We start from the raw sequence: 20,486 nt of genomic DNA, 5'->3' as shown, positions 1-20,486 counted from the left end.
TGAATCAGAATAATTATGTAGTAGTGAGACTGTACTAAAGTATATTTCATTCATTAATACTAATAATCTCCTCAGTGTCATACCTTGGGGCTGGGAGGAAGGTCAGATGTGCTCATCCGTCAGTGTCTTCCTTTGGTTATATAAACATACACATGCTTGGGGCACCTGGGTGGCTCAGTGGGTTAAAGCCTCTGCCTTTGGCTCAGGTCATGATCCCATGATCCTGGGATTGAGCCCCGCATCGGGCTCTCTGCTCAGCAGGGAGCCTGCTTCCTCCTCTCTCTGCCTACTTGTGATCTCTGTCTGTCAAATAAATAAATAAAATATTTTTAAAAAAACAAACATACACATGCTTTATATGTGATATGGTTAGTGTTACAGTGAGTTATCATGTGCATTTGAAACTTCCTAAGTAAAATGTCCTACAAGTAGCCTGGATTCATGAGGTTTCCATAAATAATTCAGGCTCCTAAATTAAAATGTTAGGGAACCTTTATTTATTTCAGTATAAAATTTTTAATTATCTTCATTGTCAGATATGCTTTGGGACTAAAAAGAATATCAGACTGTCATTTGTGCAGCTTATATTAATGGCTACTGGGTATTAGTGAGCTCTAATAATTTGAAGTTAAAGGCCTCCCAAATGCATGGACAGATCTTAGGAGAAATAACTAATTGTGCACAGATGTCTGTGATATAGTGGGAAGAGTCCCCAACTGAGAATGAAATCCTCTCAACTTGTTGCCTGGGTATCAAGTTATGGAGCCACTCTGACCTTCAGTTTCCTGGTGCATAAAATGAGGTCACCCATACTTACCACAGGCTGCTGGCTGAGATTAAGTGACATGTCACACATGACAACATTCAGCATATACAGTGTACCCAAATGTTAAGTTTAAATATAAAAGTCGATTTTAGTATTGCTCATATTTTAACATTTATTTTCTTACAGCATTGTGAAAAGGAAAAGATATCTTCTTCAAAGGATCTGAAGCATGTTCATGCAAAAAGTGAACCAAGTAAACCTGCCCGGAGACTTTCAGAATCTTTGCATTCAGCTGATGAAAACAAAAATGAATCCAAAATAGAAAGAGAACATAAAAGGCGCACGTCTACCCCTGTTGTGGTGGAAGGGGCACAGGAAGAGCCTGATACAAGAGATGGGAAAAGGCAAGCAGAACGGTCGGAAATTAGCACAGAAGAGCCCCAGAAACAGAAAAGCACACTTAAAAATGAAAAGCATCTAAAAAAAGATGATTCTGAAACAGCACATGTGAAAAGCCTACCTAAGAAAGAGACAAAATCTTCCAAGGAAAAGTCTGAAAAAGACAAGACTCTGTCAGAAGACAAATTATCTACAAAACATAAATATAAAGGTGACTGTATGCATAAAACAAGTGATGAGACTGAGCTTCATTCTTCAGAGAAAGGTTTAAAAATGGATGAAAATATTCAAAAGCAAAATCAACAAACGAAACTTTCTTCAGATGAAAAAACTGAACGAAAAAGTAAACATAAGAATGAAAGGAAGTTATCAATTTTAGGCAAAGATGGAAAGCCAGTTTCTGAATATATTATAAAAACTGATGAGAATGTTCGTAAAGAAAACAACAAAAAAGAGAGGCACATATCAGCCGAGAAGACTAAGGCAGAGCACAAATCAAGAAGATCAAGTGATTCTAAAATTCAGAAAGATTCTCTGAGTTCTAAGCAACATGGAATCGCATTACAGAGAAGAAGTGAAAGTTATTCAGAGGATAAGTGTGATACAGACTCAACTAATTTAGATAGTAATTCAAAACCAGAAGAGGTGGTTCACAAGGAGAAGCGAAGAACAAAGAGCTTACTAGAAGAGAAACTTATGTTAAAGTCTAAACCAAAAAGTCAAGGCAAACAGTTAAAAGTAGTTGAAACGGAATTACAAGAAAGTGTCACAAAACAGGTGGCCACTCCAAAACCAGATAAGGAGAAGAACACAGAAGAAATCGACCCAGATAGACAGCGGAAGTCTAAAGTTGAAGACAAACCTTCTGAGGAAATTGGTGTCGAAGTTGTATTGGACAGTGCTGCTTCCTTAGCACATGGTACACAGAAGGATTCTAGTCACAGAACCAAGTTACCATTAGCAAAGGAGAAATACAGGGCTGATAAGGATTCAGGCTCCTCCAGACCCGAGAGAAAGTTATCAGATGGGCACAAAAGCAGAACCTTAAAGCATGGTAGTAAGGAAATGAAAAGGAAGGAAGAAAATAAATCAGATGACAAGGATGGTAAAGAAGTTGACAGTAATCATGAAAAGGCCAGAGGGAATAGTTCGGTTTTGGAAAAGAAATTAAGTAGAAGGTTGTGTGAAAACCGAAGAGGAAGCTTATCCCAAGAAATGACCAAAGGAGAAGAAAAACCAGCAGCAAACTCCTTGAGCACTCCCAATAGTTCCTCTGTTCAGAAACCAAAAAAGAGCAGTGATATCACAGTAATGCCTGAACAAGAGCCAATGGAAATTGATTCTGAGCCATCTGTTGAAAATGTATTTGAAGTATCTAAAACCCAAGATGGCAGCAGTAATAGTTCTCAGCAAGGCAGTGACTCTGAAAATGTTACGAAACAAAAAACCAATATCATTCTAAAGGATGAATTAAGAACTTCCACAGTAGATTCAAAAACAGCAGCTCCAGCCTGTAAATCAGGACGTGGAACAGGAGTTGTTGGTAATTCTGAAAAGCATGCTGACCATAAAGGCACCCTTACCAAGAAAGTGCATACCCAAAGTGCTGTGTCCAAACTGAACCCTGGGGAAAAAGAACCCATTCAACAGGGAACTCATGAAACAAATACAGACTCTGAAACTAGTCATAGACTGTTGCCACGAGCCCCATCAGAAAATGATAGGACACAGAAGATTTTGAAAAACACAACCAGACTCACTGAAGAACATGTTGCTCAAGGAAATGCTGATCGTGAGCATTCCCCAAATTTAGATCCTTCACCGTTCTTAAGTTCAGTAACTGTGACCCCTCAGAAAGAATCTTGTGATGCAGATATAAGTCCTTTGATTGACAAAAGGACTGTTTTAGAAGGTGGCACAGCTAGCACTTCCCTTGTAGAGCAGTCTGATATTCCTAACCAAAGTTTGACTCTTAGGGAATCAGAAGTCCCTAGGACAAGTGACAGCAAAGAAAGTGGGGTAGTTTCCACAGTAGATACGCTGGCAAAAGCAAGCATGGATAGCAGAAGACACATTCCAGAAGGTTTCCAGCCTGCTGTGCTGCACACTAAACAAGGAAAAGTAATTGTGCCTGTTGGTAGCAAGTTAATGGATGTGAATACAGAAAATGAGAATGCTCACAAAGAAGGCAGCTTTATGGACATGGCCAGAAAAGAAAGTGACTTCAACACAGAGCCCAGTTCAAAGGAGACAACAAGAGCGGTACTAGAAAATGGCAAAAAGCATGGCATCACTGTTGACCCTGTGGTAGGCATGAGAACAGAAAAAGATACTGAGACCGTCAAACTTAAGTGTAGTAATGGCCCAGGTGAAATGGAAAACAAATCACTTGTGGTTGAAGGAAGGACTGAAAGTAGCGAGGTTGACACCAGTGCCAGAAGTAACGCTGCTTCCTCAGTTTTACAGCAAAGGAATGGAGAAACTGCTGATGGCACAGCCGGGTCTGGCAGAGCAGAAAAGACTTCTTTTGCCACTAGCACTGCAAGGAAGGACGAAGGTGTTCCCCTAAATACAGTAAAGGCAGGGGATGCCACAACCACTTCCTCAGAAACAGGAGAGGGTGAGGTGGCTGTGCCCTGCACAAGCATTGAGGCAGATGAAGGCTTCATAACAGGTGCATGCTCTAAAAACAATCCTCTTCACACTGGGGCAGAAGCCAGTGAATACACGGTTTTTGCTGCAGCAGAAGAAGGCGGCGGTGTTGTCACAGAAGGATTTGCCGAAAGTGAAACCTTCCTCACAAGCACCAAGGAGGGAGAAAGTGGAGAGTGTGCTATGGCGGAATCTGAAGAGAGAGCAGTGGGCCCTGTGACTGCTCACGAAGTCACGGTTGAAGATGATGTCAACAGTGGTGTGATAGAAGAGAAGGATGACGCTGTCACCAGTGCCGGCTCTGAAGAAAAATGTGATGGTTCTTCACGTACGGACTCGGAAATGGCTGAAGGAACTATTACCTTTATTAGTGAGGTTGAAAGTGATGGCGCGGTGACAAGTGCTGGGACAGAAATAAGAGAGGGCTCCTTAAGCAGTGAAGAGGTGGATGGATTCCAGAGAAATCTGACAAGAATGGGCCCCAAAAAAGAAACTGAGGGAACTGTGACATGTACTGGAGCAGAAAGGAGAAGTGCTACTTCTATTATGTGCCCAGTAACAGGCGCCAAACGACAGGAAGAGCATGTGGTTACAGGCGCAGCTGTGGCCCTTGTCAGTAATGACACACCACCAGGAACCAGTGCCCCCCAGGAAGGAAATGCTTCTGTGAATGATGGGGCAGAAGGCGAAAGTGCCGTCACCAGCACAGGGATAACAGAAGAAGATGGAGAGGGGTTGGGGAGCTGCACAGGTTCAGAAGAGGGCAGTGAGGGCTTTCCTCTAAGTTCTGAATCAGAAGACAACGGAGAGAGTGCAATGGACAGCACAGTAGCCAAAGAAGCCACTAACATACCATCCGTCGCTGCTGGGCCTTGTGATGATGAAGGAATTGTAACCAGCACTGGTGCAAAAGAGGAGGATGAGGAAGGTGAAGGGGTGGTGACCAGTACTGGAAGGGGAAATGAAATTGGGCATGCATCCACTTGCACTGGGACAGAGGAGGAGAGTGAAGGGGTATCAATTTGTGGAAGTGCCGAAGAAGGTGACAGTCAGATTGGTACTGCAGCAGGGCGCATGGGAGCAGAGGCTGGAGCCACCATCACCAATGCCAATGAGAGCAATGTTGACAGCATGAGTGGTGCAGAGAAAGGCATGAAACATAGGGAGATCTGCTCCAGTGCAAAAGGGATTGTAGAAAGCAGTGTAACCAGCGTGGCCTCAGGGAAGGGTGAAGTGGCACCAGTTCCTGAAGGTGGTGAGGGTCCCATGACTAGTGCAGCTTCAGGTCAGAGTGACAGTTTGCTCACCAGAAAAGAAAAAATTGATGACACCACAATTTCCACCGGCCTGGTGGGGGGCAGCTACAAGGTGCTTGCATCCAGGGCAGTCCCAGAATGTGAAGCTGGTCACACATCACCCAGTGGAAAAGAAGACGAAGGTATCATCACCTCAGTGGACAATGAAGAATGTGATGGCCTTATGGCTAGTACAGCCAGTGACAGTGTTACCAACCAAACTTGCTTAGCTGGGGGTAAAAGTCCAGGCAAAGGCTTGATGATTTCCACCAGTACCACGCATGAGTACAGCACTCAGTTAAGCACAGTCACAGGCGTGGAAGAAGGTCATTCAAGTGCGCTGAGAACCGGAGAAAATAAGGACGGCACCAGAATAAACATGGAGGAATTTGAGGCCCCCATGCCCAGTGCAGTGTCAGGAGATGAGAGCCAGCTCCCTGCTATGAGAAATGAAGAGAAAGATGAGTGTGCCATGATTTCCACGAGCATAGGGGAGGAGTTCGAAGTGCCCATCTCCAGTGCCACAACCATCACGTGTGCAGAAAGTCAGCAGCCAGTGGCCACCATGGAAGAAAGCACTCAGGACCCCGGCCTAGTGAGCACCGACGACTTCGAGGGGCCCATGCCCAGTGCGGCCACAGCGGTTGAGAGCCCTCTTGCCTCAACCAGCAAGGAGGAGAAAGATGAGTGCGCACTCATCTCCACCAGCATAGCAGAGGAGTGCGAGGCTTCTATTTCTGGCGTCGTCGCCGAAAGCGAAAAGGTGCGACCCACCACCTTGGGTCTGGAAGAGAAAGACGGGAGCGCCATCATCTCCACCAGCTCGGGAGAAGACTGCGAGGGCCCCGTGTCCAGCGCCGCCCCTCAGGAGGAAGTCCAGCCCTCCGTCACCCGAGCAGAGGAGATCAGCGACACCACCATGATTTCCACAAGCACCTCCGAAGGCCGAGAAGCAGTCATGATGGGCGCTCTCCCGCAGGACGACGAGCCACCTGGCGCGGCAAGGATGGAGGATTTGAGTGACGCCGCCATCATCTCCACCAGCACGGCTGAGTGCGTGCTGGCGCCCGCCGGCCTTGACAGGCTGGATGAGAACCCGCGGACTGCGAGTAGCGTAGATGGGAAAGCGCTACCGTCGGCTCACAGGATGAGCAAGGGCGAGGCCCCAAGGCCGCGCCTGATGTGCGCAAACAGCTGTCCACACTCTGGGCCGCCGGCAGGGGGCAGAGCCGCGGGCACCGAGGAGGGGCCCCGCAGGGTGGCATTCCATGAGCCCTCTGCTGCGGGCGGCCAGCCAGGGGCTGCACAAACATCGGAGGAAGGGTGCAGGCGGGACGGTTCCTGCGAGGTGCCGCTAGTGGGGAAGGGACAGAGTGAGAGCAATTTGGGCCTCATAAATGCAGCAGAGAGGAGTGTGTGGCTGAGCTCTGTTCAGAGAAGACGGGGGAGCCAGGAGGCGGCTACCGCAGGCCATAGCACCTGTTGGGCAGGAAGGGATCTGCGGAGGGGAGTGGACTCACCTGAGGATCTGGCGGGACCAGAGCAAAAGGCGGGGCCAACGACTGAGGACCCCTCCCTCGGGATCCACTGCTTACCAGCAGTAAGTCCTGGTGCTAAGAACACCAATGACGTGCTACCTGCCAGAGACACTGCAGTGGAGCCATCCTCCCCTGAGCAGTCCTGGCCCACGCCCCCCGTGAACACTACCACTGAATGTATTAATGGCCAAGAATCAGAAATTGGCCCTTGCCACGCGCTAGTCCTTCCAGCTGCCTACAATGTTGCTCTGTCTGCTCCAAACTATGAGCACGACCTGACTGTAAAGGGTGATCACAATGGCAAACAGCTGGTTCAAGGGTCCAGCGAGAAAACAGGAGATGGTAATGGCATGAGGAAATCATCCCAGGAAGAGGCAGACCTCAAGGTTCCTCCTGAAGAAAATTTGCATGACATAGGTGAGAATCTCTCCAATTGCACATTTTAACATCTCACAAAGATGATTGTAGAGTACATTTTAAACAGTCTTCCAAAAGAGGATTTTGGTTCCAAAATGTCACAAAATAATTTCTCAAATGGGAAGATTGAGCTTAGAAACTTGGGTTTAAAAACTGAAAACCTTAGACCCATTTTTCCTGTGCTAGGAGAGCAGAGGCAGGAAGCTGGGGGAGGGGAAGTCAGCCAGCCACGTGCAAGTTGGTATACTTTGACCCTCAGGTTTCTTGTGAGTCAAAATGAACACTACCTTACAGCAGCCCTGCGAAATGAGTATTTTTTTTTTATCATCCTCATTTTACAAATGAGGAAATGGGTTCTGATTGTTTAAATAACTTGCATAGTCCTTGGGGCCTGTTAGAAAAAAATTACCTCTGAGCTTCAGTTTTCTGTTGTGTAAGATGGGGACAATAGTAACAAACACCAATCCAGCCTTCATCTGATGTCCTATTGTCTTGTGGTATATGTCAGTTCAGTTCAGCTGGCTACTTAAAATCAGGGAAGCACTTTTTTTTTTTTTAAACTGAGTTTTATGTTCAGGTAAAATGAGTTTCTGATTTGAAATTTGAAAGAAAAGAAAAATGTTTCCTCCTGACAGGCTTCAAAGAGTGTCAATCTTGCTAGACATACTTGATAACTTTCAAAGGGGTAAGCTTTTGGGCTCAGTCATTCACTATGCCATACAACTTGGAACACTCCGTGCCAACTACTACTGTGCTAGGCTCTGGGAATGCAAAGGTAACTCTTCAAAATGGGAAACAGCTGTGAATCCAGCCTTGTATTTTAAGTAGGCAGTGACACTCTGGTGGCAGATGCTTAGAATCTTTGAGAACTCAGAGGGACATCATGGGCTAGACTTGAAGGGGTCAGGGATGTTGACTTTTCTACTCTGGCTGTATAAATTTTGGTGTCCTGGACTTTTAAACTGGAACAGACCTTGAATGTCATCAAATACAGCCTCAGGAAGCTGAGGCCAGTAGATTGAGTCCTGTTCATTCTAGGGACTTAAGAAAGGCGCCGTTAAGAAGTGTTCCAAGGGTTAAAATAACTTGAAATTTTTCCATTGAATTTAGCCTGGGTAAATTGAATGCTTTGTAGATTTTTATGACTTAACCCTTGCTACAGTCTGTTACTCCTTCCCCTCCCCACCTTTGTTTCCCTGAAGGAGCAAAAAACAGAAAAGGTTTTACCAAGGAAAAGCCTGCAGCCTCTTAGAGAAAGGAAGGATTTTCTCTGGAGGCTTCTGTGTGGGTGGGTGAAAGAACTGGAAGCCACAGTCACAGAGGGACAAGGGAGAGAGAAAGAAAGGACTACAACAGAGATAGGATTGAGTCTCCACCAGAGAAAATGCCATTTTCCTTTTGTCTGCCTCATGGCTTCCTAATTTGATTTTCAGCTTTGCTGTGTCAGAGTGAAGCAACAAAGTGAGTCTATTCATAAACATTTTCTTTGTTGAGAATATATAACAGTGGCCCAGAATATTTTCTTTTAGGGCCAAACTTGATACAGAACACTGTAGAAAAATATTTGGAAATGTGATGTCTCCAGAAATAATCTTTTGTTATTCTTTCTGGGCAGCCGTCTTAACAGCAAGAAACAATTTCACTTCCCAAAATGAGTAAATGACCCCTGCCTTTCATCCAAGATTTTTCATCCATATTCCTTTTATTGTTTTCTACTGATGGCAAAATAAAACAGCAGAGGAAGGGGTCATGGCATGCTAGATAATAGCATCCTGTTACCTTTTGATTCAGCATGTATTTTGTAAGCAAATTCTTTAATTGGTTTAATGGTCTGAATTTCATTAGGCCATGAAGAATCTCCACCGAATGTTCTGGGAGGACGAGCACTGAAAGGCACCTTGAAAACTAAGGTATGGCTGATAGTCCAATTATGCTGAGCTATAGGTGATATGAGTGCCATTTGACTACACGCAGATGTATGTGTCCTTAAGCATCATGCGGCTCCTGTTGCCAGTGTACTTAAGACACTTACACATTGTTTCTGTCATATCATGAGGCAGGAAAGCTAAGAACCTCAACAATCTCAGTAAATAGTGCCGTCATAGTTCCATTTTCTCAAACCGGTCAGCAGGAGTCACCTTCAGTCTCTTCTTGTCACCCCATATTTAATCCATTGCCAGTTCTTGCCCGATCTATTTCCAAAATATAACTTGAATCTCCACACACCCTTTGCAGCCTGACCTCATGGCACCCTCTTGAGTATATGAGAGACAAGATAGTAGTAACCCTGGGACTATGTACATGCAGAGGAGACTCCACTTACTAGCAGGAGCCATGGGTACACAGACAGGAGGGTTTGCAAGGAAGATATTGGAGTGGGGTTTTACAAGTAGAGTAGAAGTTTACCAGAGGAGAAAGAAACAAAAAGAGCCTTGCAGGCAAAGATGCATGTTCTAGACACAGAGCAGAAGGGCCAATTGTGAGCCATGGGCACTGCAGTGATAACAGCGTTGTGTGGACAAATGCAGACCTGACGAGGGAAGGGACATGATTAATGAGGGTCATGTGTGTCATTACTGATTTGGAGTTTAACTTTTAAAGCAACGGGAGAACCATTGATGGATGAAATAGATTGATTTTGTTTTTCATTTTCGAAAGTTGGCATGTATTCATTTTCAATTTTGCACAGACTTGAAAGTAGTCTTTTATGTTGCTACAATATGCTAGATGTTTTAATTAAGTTTAGGTTAGTCGTGACTTCTTGTTCTAAAAACCTCAGTTAACTTAGTTTTTTATGGTGCTTTGGTCTTTTTAGACATTTATACCATCGGAGGAAGAGAAAAACCATGAAATTCTAACAGCACCAGCAAGTCCATGTGGGAGAAAGCCAAGTGGAGTAGGTAAGCTCCTTTCCGTGGTGGTTCACATTAATTTCCTGGCCTATGGTTTTATCTTTTGTTACAGCTTAAAATCAATAACTGAGAGGTGCCTGGGTAGCACAGTCAGTGAAGCATCTGCCTTTGGCTCAGGTCATGATCTCAGGGTCCTGAGATCAAATCCTCCATCAGACTCCCTGCTCAGTGGGGAGTCTGTTTCTCCTTCTCCCTGTGCCCCTCTTCTCCACTCATGTTCTCTCTCACTCGCTCTGCTCTCTCTCAAATAAATGAATCTTAAAAAAAAAAAAAAAAATCAAAATAATAGCTGATTCATAATAAAACACCTGACAGGCAATGTGAATTTGCCTCTCACTTTTTAAAATAGGTTGGAGAGGATTCTTTACTATTTTATTTTTAGCATATACTTTTTCTCATCAGTTATCGGTCAGTTTTATGTAAGGTAACATGTAAATCTCTTATTTCCAAATAAGTACAGCAGAAAGCAAGTTGCTTTGAAGCAGACTCTTGCTCTTTCCCCAAAATGTGTCTCCACGCACCTTCCTGCCCTTCCAGGTGCTGTCACACCTCCTTTCCAAAAGCTAACTTACAGCCCATGCACCCACTCACACTTCTGCCTATTGGCCCTTGGACTCTAGCTGGGCCCCAGTGACCACTGGCGCTGCTGCCAGTTTGTACAGCCTCTTCCCAGTCTCTGTGTGCTGTCTTCAGGGTCTACTTGATGTTTTGTAGGAGAGAGCCTCTTAAGGCAGCAGCTCCCAAACTCAGGACCACTTTATACTCTTAAAAATTATTGAGGATCCTAGAGAACTTTCGTTTTGTGGATTATACCTGTTGACATTTACCAAATAACAAACTAAAACTGAGAAGGTTATAATATACATATCCATCCAATATAATTAACTCACTGTAGGTTAACATAAATAACACTGTTTTTCGTGAAAAATAGCCGATTTTCCCAAATGACAAAATGCACTAAGAAAAGCGACATGGTTTTGCATTTTCGCAAATCTCTTTAAATCTAGCATAATAGAAAGCAGCTGGTTACTCGTGCTGTTCCTATACTCAATATGTTGCTGTTGTTGTCTTGGTTGAAGTATATGAAGAAAATTCAGCATCACACTTAACATGGTTGATTTTAATAGCCTTTTCAGATAATTCTGGGAACATCACATGGCCTCTGGAAAATTGCATTGTGTACTCATGAATTTAAAAGGTGAATAACATCTTAGTATTTTGACAGTAGTGTGGACCTCGTGGAGCCCTTGAATGACGATTTCAGGAGCCCCAGGGGTCTTTGGACCGCACTTTGAGAACCACTGGGTTAGGGAAATAGAAATGAGAATTGTGACAATGGACAATTATTTCTGGTTTGTATTCTAGTCATTACGATATTGTCTCTTCTGATCTGCATGTTAACTAGGGGGGAAAGTAAAAGCAACTTTAGAGCCTGTCACCAAATTTATGCTATTTCTTTCTTTTTTTTTTTTTTTTTTTTTTTTCTCCCATGTTAAAATGTCCATGCAAGCTGCATAGAGCAGTCAGGGTGATTTTAGTTGCAAGTCACAAAAAAACCTGCAAATGTTTATAGGAAATGTATTAGTTCACCATCTTAGGCAGTTTAGGCTGTTAGAACAGAATTCCATAGACTGAGTGCTTAAGCACCAAATACTTATTTCCCTTGGTTCTAGAGGCTGGAGGTCCAAGTTCAGCGTGCCAACATGGTCAGGTTCTTGGTAAGGAATCTCTTTTTGGTTATATTTTCGCATGTATGCATGTAGAGAAAGAGATCTCCTCTCTCTTCTTATTTCCATAAAGACACTAATCCCAGCACAATGTTCCACCCTCATTATACTTAAACATCCCAAAGGCCCCACCTCCAAATACTATCACACTAGGGACTTGGGGTTTCAATATATGAATTTTGGGGGGCCTCAAACATCTAGTTCATAATAGTATTCACAAAATTGCAAAGTTCAGGCAGAGCATGATCCAAGAGCATGGTGATGTCCCCAAAGACCCATCTTGCAAACACCCAATTTCTTCCCTTTCCCTTAGACCCCAGTAGAGGTAATTGCTTTCTCATTTGTTAGTCTCTAGAGAAATATCTTTGTCCTCTCATTCCTGGCCAAAATCCCAAGACTTATTCTGATTCAGCTTAGTTACCTTTGTCCATCCTAAACTAATTACTTTGGCCAGATGAACGTACTTGCTGGTTGATTAAAAGTAAATCAAGTGCTCTGTTCCTGGGGTGAGAGTAGAGCTGGTATCCCTGGAAACACATTGTGCCCCAGACCACAATCCAAGCTCTTGGGGAAGGTGCTAGGAGAGCAACTATATGTTTACAATGTGATGACCTTGGCTCTTTAAATTATTCCCCCAACGAACATTGGTAAGCAAGGTAAGGGAAATTGAGGTAGAGAATGAAGTCCCTGTCTGCGCTCAGGGAGTTTGCAGAAATAACATGCCAGGAGAAAGGTGCTCTCTGTAATAAAGATACATTCGTGTCTGGTGGGGTCAGCTTTGCTGGGGAGGGCTTTTGGGAGGGCAAGGGTTTAAACTGAACCAATTTCTCTCTCCCCTTTAATTATAGAAAGTAAGACACATAGAAGTGCATAATCGTTTTCCCACTTCTCATGGTACCCTCCTTAAATACAACCCTTTATTTAAACAAAAATGTAATCATAGTATTTGTAGTGTTTTCTAATATCTTTTTTTTTTACTTAGTATATACAGATTGACTTCATTTGTTTTAACAGCTGAAAGTAGTCTATAACGCCTTTTCCCACTTGTTAGATCTTCAGTGGTCTCCAGTTTTATAGTATTTACTATTATAAATAAAGCTGCAATGAACTTTCATTATGTGTGTAGTTACGTGTTTCCCTAAGTATTTCCATGAAAGAGAATTGAAGGCTCAAAGAATATGTAAGTTTTGAATTTTCATAACACTCGTCACTCCCCCTAAGTTGGAACCAGATATGGAGGCATGAATAAGTTTGCATTAGGTGGACACAGCAAAGGGAAGGGCAGTGTGTAAGGAGTAGTGTGTATAAATCCTCACCCAGGACTATCTGGGGTGATCCGGGCAGGGACCTTCTAAGGCAAAACCATCTGAAGAGGTGACCTTTGAAGTATGTGATTTCAAAAGCCTTATAAACAGAAGTATCAGGCAGTCCTGGAAGACCACCCCCAAGGCCTGAGAAACCATTCATGCTGATGTGTTAAAACCGTAATGATGACAGATGTATTCAAAACCTAGATGTATTAGTTAAAACTTGTATATATGTGTTAAAGTACAAATAATTGAGCACCTAGGTGGCTTAGTTAAGCTTTTGCCTTCGGCTCGGGTCATGATCCCAGGGTCCTGCGATGGAGCCCCACATCCAGCTTCTTGCTCAGCAGGGAGTCTGCTTCTCCCTCTGTTCCTCCCCCCCCCCCCGTGCTCTCAAATAAATAAATAAAATCTTTATTTAAAAAGGTACAAATAATTAATAATCCCATTTGTTAATTGTCAAGAAGGTAACATTTTTGGATTCTGAAGTCCTTTGTTCCCACAGTTTATTCCAGATGACTTCACTATGTTTAGGTACGATTCAATAAGGGATCTACTTACGTAAAAGGAAGTTGTTTAAAAGAAAAATGTGTGTTCTGTCATTGTTGAGTAGAAACAGTAGACCTCGTACTTCAAGTTTCCAGAGAATATAAATAGACCATTGCTGTTTGAAGGAATAGAATCTAACTTTTCACTTGATGGCATTATTTTTAAATGAACCAGTGTCACTTTGCTGCTGAATAGTTACAGCAAAGGTCTACCTTTCTCCTAAGCTTCAGATGATCAACATAGGTAAATAGGTGCAGGGATTTAATGGACCACTGCCATTATTATAAAAATGTAGGCAACATTAATTTCTGTTGTTTTTCTGGAATAATGGCAGGCACAGTTTATAGAAAATAATTGGTCAGAATTTAAATAGTTCACAAGGCAGCTAGGCAATAGCGACATAGTCCTGCTTTACCTTAAAAAATTCTAAGTTTATTCTCTGTGGTTCAGAAACAATATTCAGTTTCCTTATTTCTTATTTTTGTTTTTGAACAGCCGAACTACAGAGGGAGCCTTTCTTGGTGAATGAATCACTTAATAATGTAAGTCACCATAATGGTTTGGGTTTTGTTATGGGGCTTGGTGTTTTGAGAGCAAATGTAAAAGGGCCATCTAGCAAAGGTGGTCTGTGCGTTCTTCAGGAGACAGGAGGCTATTTGTAGTGCGCTCTCCGCTCACGTGCAGCATACCAGCTGAGATACTCAGGCCAGTGTACAATTGTATTCACTGATGTTGGGAATTTTAATTGTTTTCCCCAAGAAAAAAGATCACTCTTGAAACATTTAAGGAAACAGAAGAAGGCCCAGATACCTCAGACTAGGAAACTCACCTCAGAATTACTAATGAAATCCTTCAAAGAACCATGAACTTTCTATTTTTTATTATTGTAACAAGTTTGATAATTGGATTACAACATCTGAAATTATCCTGGTGCTATAAACAAAACATTTTATTTTAAGAACTAAAGTTCTTTTTGTTTTTCTGGAAAGCCTTTATGAAGATACTACACTCTAATTGCCACATATACATATTCTTTCCCAGCTGTGGCTGTCATAATGTCTTTGGTGCTTGAAAGAAATTTTATGTCTTTCTTAATGCACAGGGGACCTGATACCAGGAGAGAACATTCTGTAAAGTGCCTGTAAATTGCAAAGAGACACATTATTTCCAGTGTCCCAAGAGAACTCCGGGGAGCTCTGTGCACTGCCAGACATCAGAGGGCTATCTTCACCCCTTGAAACATCCTGCGTTATGGCTAGAAACTCTTATACAGTCAGCTGAGTAAGAGGAAAGAGAAAAGCCCACTTGGTTTGGTTCAGATTTACTCTCCTGTGGAGCCAGTGCTCCTCCTCACCTCACTACCCTGAGGACCCTGGCAGCTGCCTTTCCCCAATCTGAGAATATCACTGGCCTTTCCAAATATGCATGAAATTCTGTAACTAGGATTTAGAATGTTGTAGGAAATTCTGACTTCCCCTCGGTTAAAAAAATAAAAGTACAGTTGACGAGATTTGCCAGAGAGATGATGACAAAATGACAGAATCCTTTAGCATTTTTAAATAAAGAAAAAAGTCATGAGGATATGGGATGGGAAGAAAATTCATAGAATTCAGAATTTATTTATTTATTTTTTTAAATTTCTTACACTTTTGTTATAACTGTTCTAAAAACAAGGAGAATAAAACATAGTAGGATGATAATTTGTTAAAACGAGACTTCTTCAAAAGGAAGATGTTCTGTGCTCTACCTCTTGTGGATAAAATTTAAAAGAGCATGTATTCCAGCCCATTTCCACATTTCCTACAAACAACCAGGTTATGTCAGTTCTCTTACTTGTTTTTTCTGTGGTATGTTTAGGCCAAAAATATGGGCTCAAGAGCAAATGAAGAACTTCGTAGCAAATCTCCTAACAAAGAAGGTAAGTTAATGAATTTTGTAGTATTAATATTGGTTTTAATTATAGTTCCCATTTGTTGAATGCCAAGCCCTGTGCTAATTACTTCACAAATTTTCTCTTACTTAATTCATATCATTTGGTAGGTATTAGCAGCATTACTTCTGTAGCTAGGGAACCAAGGGTGTGAGGGGTCCACTGCCTTGTTCAAGGTCCTGCAGCTATTAAGTGGTGCCTTGACGTAAATAGCTACTAGAACTTTCTCAGTAACTTCACTGTGGACTTAATCCAATGGGAATACAAAATGTGTAGCTGCCTGAGGTTTGTACTGTAGAAGTTCTGTGTTTACTTCTGACAGGCAGTCTCTGGTAGATCAAGTGTATCACCTTTATGTCGATATTCTCCTAGGAGTCAGGCCTCATTCCATGAAACCTGTGGAGGCTACCAACTCCAGAGGGATACTTCTCCTCTCAAAAAGAACATAGGAATGTTGTTGATACCTTATTCCAAGAGTGGGGAAAGAAGTCTTTTTATAATAATATACCATATTTCAAACCAAAGTAAAGCAGCAATAATTATAAACAGTCATGTACTTATCACCTAGTTTTGTCATATCTTTAAAAGTGTAGTATATTTGCTTCAGGTGCTTTTTAAAAAAATATTACAGATATAGTTGAAATCACATATGCCTCACTGATCCCAGTCTCTCTTATCTCGCTCAAAAGGGAGCCACTGTTCTGCAATTGCTATATATATTTCCATAAAAAATATGTAGCCTGATGTTGCATAGTTTAGGAAGAGGAGATCACATTAAAGAAACTGTCTCCACCTTGTTTTTTCATTTGGCATTATGCTCTGAAATTGTGTCATGTTGATATGTATAACTCTAATTACTTTATTTCAGTTGCTCTTTGGTATTCCATTGTGTGAATATATCACTGTAATTCTCTTTTGCTTTTGTTGGTGGGCATTTGGGTCTTTTGCAACTTTTCCCAATTGCAGAGTGCTGCCGCACATGATCTTGTACCTCTCTCCCAATGCATATGTCATGTACCTGGAGCTTAGTGTGGAATTGCTGAGTTGGTGGGTACCTCTTCAGCTTTACTGGATGTGCCAAATTGTCCCTGGGTGGTGTACTCCACACCTTCTCCTTTTTTGGTTTTACCAGACTGGTGAATGTTTGCTAATCTGACAGCTATGAAATAATACCTCTTGTTTTCCTTGGATACATCTTCATATTGTGTTGCTCCATAAGCTGGAGGAAACTGGCTGTGAAGTCACTGTGCAGAGTCCAGTGACCTCATCCCTCCATAAACCTGTTTATTTACATTCTGCAAATGGGAATCAGGGAGCTTACGTGGTTGCTATGAGGACCCCGTCAAAATGACTTATAAAGTGTCCTTCCCGCTGCCATGCACACCCTAAAATAAGTATTGAAATGAATAAATACTTAACTTTTTTTTTCTCTTTTTTGTATTTATTAATCAGAAATATCCAGCGGCAGAAAAGACAGTGAAGCCTTAAGAGATCACAGTGTTGAAGCAAATCCTAAAGAGGTGGGTTTGCATAAGAAACTAAAGTATTCGTGTTTTGTATATAGTGCTTTTGTACAAAGGCCTTAGTTCTTTGTATGTATTAAAAATTAAGTGGCTCTCCATATCACTTTTATCTGTTTATACTCTCGTGTAGGTAATTATTGGTAACTATGTCCACATTGTAGTCAGGAAGGCTAAATGTTATTTCTTTCTTTCTTTTTTTTTTTTTTTTAAGATTTTATTTATTTATTTGACAGAGAGATCACAAGCAGGCAGAGAGGCAGGCAGAGAGAGAGGAGGAAGCAGGCTCCCTGCTGAGCAGAGAGCTGGATGCGGGGCTCGATCCCAGGACTCCGAGATCATGACCTGAGCCGAAGGCAGCAGCTTAACCCACTGAGCCACCCAGGCGCCCCTAAATGTTATTTCTTACACTGTCTTTCCTCAGTTCTTTGCTAGGCCACCGAAAGAGGAGAACGCTACCAATTAATTTAGGACATGCCACTGATTGTAAGACATATCTTGACTTCAGAGATGGGAAAAGAAGAAGCATGTTGTTGTTTTTTGTTTTGTTTTGTTTTTAACACATTTTAGAATGGTTGGAATACAGTGACTAACCAGAAACAGGTTCTAATGTTTTGTATGGATTTACATTCAAATACAATACAAAAAAAAAAGAAGACGACTCAACCTTACAAAATAAGTATCATCCAAATCTAGATGCCGAAAGTGTTACTCTAGATTTTTAAAAAACTTATTTCAGGGACGCCTGGGTGGCTCAGTGGGTTAAGCCTCTGCCTTCGGCTCAGGTCATGATCTCAGGGTCCTGGGATCAAGTCCCGTATCAGGCTCTCTGCTCAGCAGGGAGCCTGCTTCCTCTCTCTCTCTCTCTCTCTGCTTTCCTCTCTGCCTACTTGTGATCTCTGTCAAATAAATAAAATCTTTAAAAAAAAAAAAACTTATTTCAAAGACTAAAGCTAATAAATGTACTGTCATTTCAGTAGATTTGGTTCCAAATTCTGTTGACTTTAATATATAGTCATTCTTGATTCCAGGTTGAAGAGGAAGAAAGGCAGATGCCTAAAAGAAAAAGAAAGAAGCATTATCCCTCTTCAGAAGATGAACTGGGTAACATATTTAGACCATATATATTCCTTTTTCAGACATCTTAGAAGATCATATTATTTTTACATCCAAAATTTTGGGCCAATATCAAAAATTTTTGAGAGGAATAATTGCTTACTTTTACAGCTCTGGAGTCCAGTTTGTATCCAGACTGGCTTGGCATCTCCAGGGCTTTTTCTGAAGTTGATTTAGAAACTACATTTTTACCTGCAGAAGACCCAAACCCTGGAACTCAAACAGACCCACACTCCCTCTGTAACCTGTGCCTGGGCCCAACCAGGTGCCATCTAACTCCTTATTTTATATCATCAACAGATGCCCCACAGAGCTAGTGAAGCACGTTAATAAAAATTCATGTAATAGCCCTTGTGTGCTTCATACTGTTGATTTTCCCATGGTCTATAACAGTGCTCCCACAGAACTTGCCACAATGATGGAAATGTTCTTTTATCTAGTACAGCAGCCACTAGCCATGTGTGACTATTGAGCAATTAAATGTGGTTGGTGTGAATGAAAGACTGGATTTATAATTGCATTCAATTTTAATTACTCAAATTTCAGCAGCCACATATAGCTAATAGCTACCCTATCAGATGGTACAGAGACTTATACATTGATACCTGGCATGAGGTACAAATGTAACAAATATTTATTAAGTAATATGTGAGAAAGAAAGGAGAAATACTTTCCTTTTTTGGTTAGGAGCATGTAATTATTTTTTAATTCTTGAGTTCATATTTTAGGTACTATTCATGTTATTTTATACACATTCATAATAACTGTGTGAATTAGGCATTATTACCATTTTATAAATAAAGAAATTAAGATTCAGCAAGATTGTGACTTTATTCCCACCAAGTAAATCTGATTCCTAAACCCATGGTCTCAATCACTATGCTGTACCTCCTAGGTGGTAACCACATTCGGGAAGTTAGACATATCTCTGGGAACTTTGTATGCCCTAAGCCCTTACCATAGAGTCTTCTAGCATACTGGTATCAGCTAAGCATTTGTGGATTTTTTTATTTTATTTTTTATATTTTACATTTTTGGTTTTGCAGGGGCCACAGCAGTGTTCAGTGCTTAAATCACATGACATAAATACATTTAGAATAACTTTTCTCTTCACTGTATCACAAGACTAAAAAAGAAGTCTTAAACTGTCTTAAAATAGAACTGTGTATTTCATTTTTCATTTAGCTTTTATTCCTTTGTGATTCTGTCCAAACTGATTTACAGATGATAATCCAGATGTCCTAGATTCCAAAATAGAAACAGCACAGAGGCAGTGTTCAGAAACTGAACCACAAGATATAAAGGTATTCTTTCCACGTATTAATTTTAAGTTTTGGGGTAACCTAATTTCATCACTGTGAACACTTATTAAAATAATTCTTTTTCATTCTAGTATTCTTTGTACTTTACGTATCTCTAATATTCATTATATTATAAAATGTATATTTTTTAGGATCCTGCAGGAAAAAAAAATACTGTACTTTATTATTTTATACTGTAAGAGTGTATTAATTTCACAGTTTGTGTATAACCATTGCATAGGTTTCTGTTCAGTGATGTCATTGACTTCAGGCTTCTAGGTGCTTCCTTCCAAAGTGTCAGATGCTTTACCACAGATGTGCTTGTACCAAAACATTGAAATACAGTGATACATATTATGTTAAAGTTTTAATAACCTGCCTTCTCTCTACTTTACTTCCTGCCTCTAAAATATAAGTTGTCCAAGGATTGGCCTCACTCATTGCCTTTTTTTCATATGGTCTTATTTTCATCTGATGACTCAGGGAAGTGGCTCACAAATTTTATTTCTGCTCCTGCTCTCTAGGCCCAGATTTCTCCATTTCCTGCTAGATAGCTCTTCTTAGGCATGCTTCCATTTCTGAGACTCAGTGCTGCTCATTGTCTATTCCAAACTAGTTCCATCTCCTTTCTCTGTCTTTCCCTAATTTATTTTTTTCCACCATGTTCCAAAAGTGTTTAAGTTAGCTTATAGAAATATTCAGTTGAATTCTAGCTTACTAAAACCAGTTCAGAGTCTCTGTTTTCTGCCAGTGACTGATGAACTAAATAAAAAGTAGTCAAAGAATTTTAACAACCAAGTAGAGAGTCCTGTATCGTCATGAATTTCAATTGGTCATGGTGAAGGAAAGAAACAGGATTTTAACCCCATCCTTCCGCCTGCCCTGTCTAGAACAAGAATCCTGAGACAGTACTCTTTAATTTGGAGAGAGGCAGGAATATTGAAGGGGTCTCTTTTTATTTTCCCTTCAATATCATGAAAGTTTTTTAATGCAGAATTTAACTAAAATATACCAACCATTTTCACTAAGAAATCACATCTAGATAATGTTTTCAATG

General features: G+C 41.3%; 1 protein-coding gene across 5 annotated transcripts in view; it reads left to right on the top strand.

Moving 5' to 3' along the window:
- Positions 1–20,486, top strand: part of BOD1L1 (biorientation of chromosomes in cell division 1 like 1) — a 54,747-nt gene that overhangs the window by 20,981 nt on the left and 13,280 nt on the right. For 3 of the 5 annotated variants that reach the window (XM_047718900.1, XM_047718898.1, XM_047718901.1), the window contains exons 10-17: positions 953–7,067; positions 8,913–8,977; positions 9,883–9,967; positions 14,055–14,104; positions 15,420–15,480; positions 16,945–17,012; positions 18,044–18,116; positions 19,353–19,432. In XM_047718900.1, coding sequence (XP_047574856.1) covers positions 953–7,067; positions 8,913–8,977; positions 9,883–9,967; positions 14,055–14,104; positions 15,420–15,480; positions 16,945–17,012; positions 18,044–18,116; positions 19,353–19,432 — 6,597 coding nt within the window. The remainder of the gene's footprint in view (positions 1–952; positions 7,068–8,912; positions 8,978–9,882; positions 9,968–14,054; positions 14,105–15,419; positions 15,481–16,944; positions 17,013–18,043; positions 18,117–19,352; positions 19,433–20,486) is intronic. The other 2 variants (XM_047718899.1, XM_047718902.1) reach the window with 1 other exon arrangement.

This window comes from Lutra lutra, chromosome 2 (assembly GCF_902655055.1).
Source record: "Lutra lutra chromosome 2, mLutLut1.2, whole genome shotgun sequence".
In the NCBI taxonomy this organism is placed as follows: Eukaryota; Metazoa; Chordata; class Mammalia; order Carnivora; family Mustelidae; genus Lutra; species Lutra lutra.
This window is presented reverse-complemented; position numbering and strand designations above follow the sequence as displayed.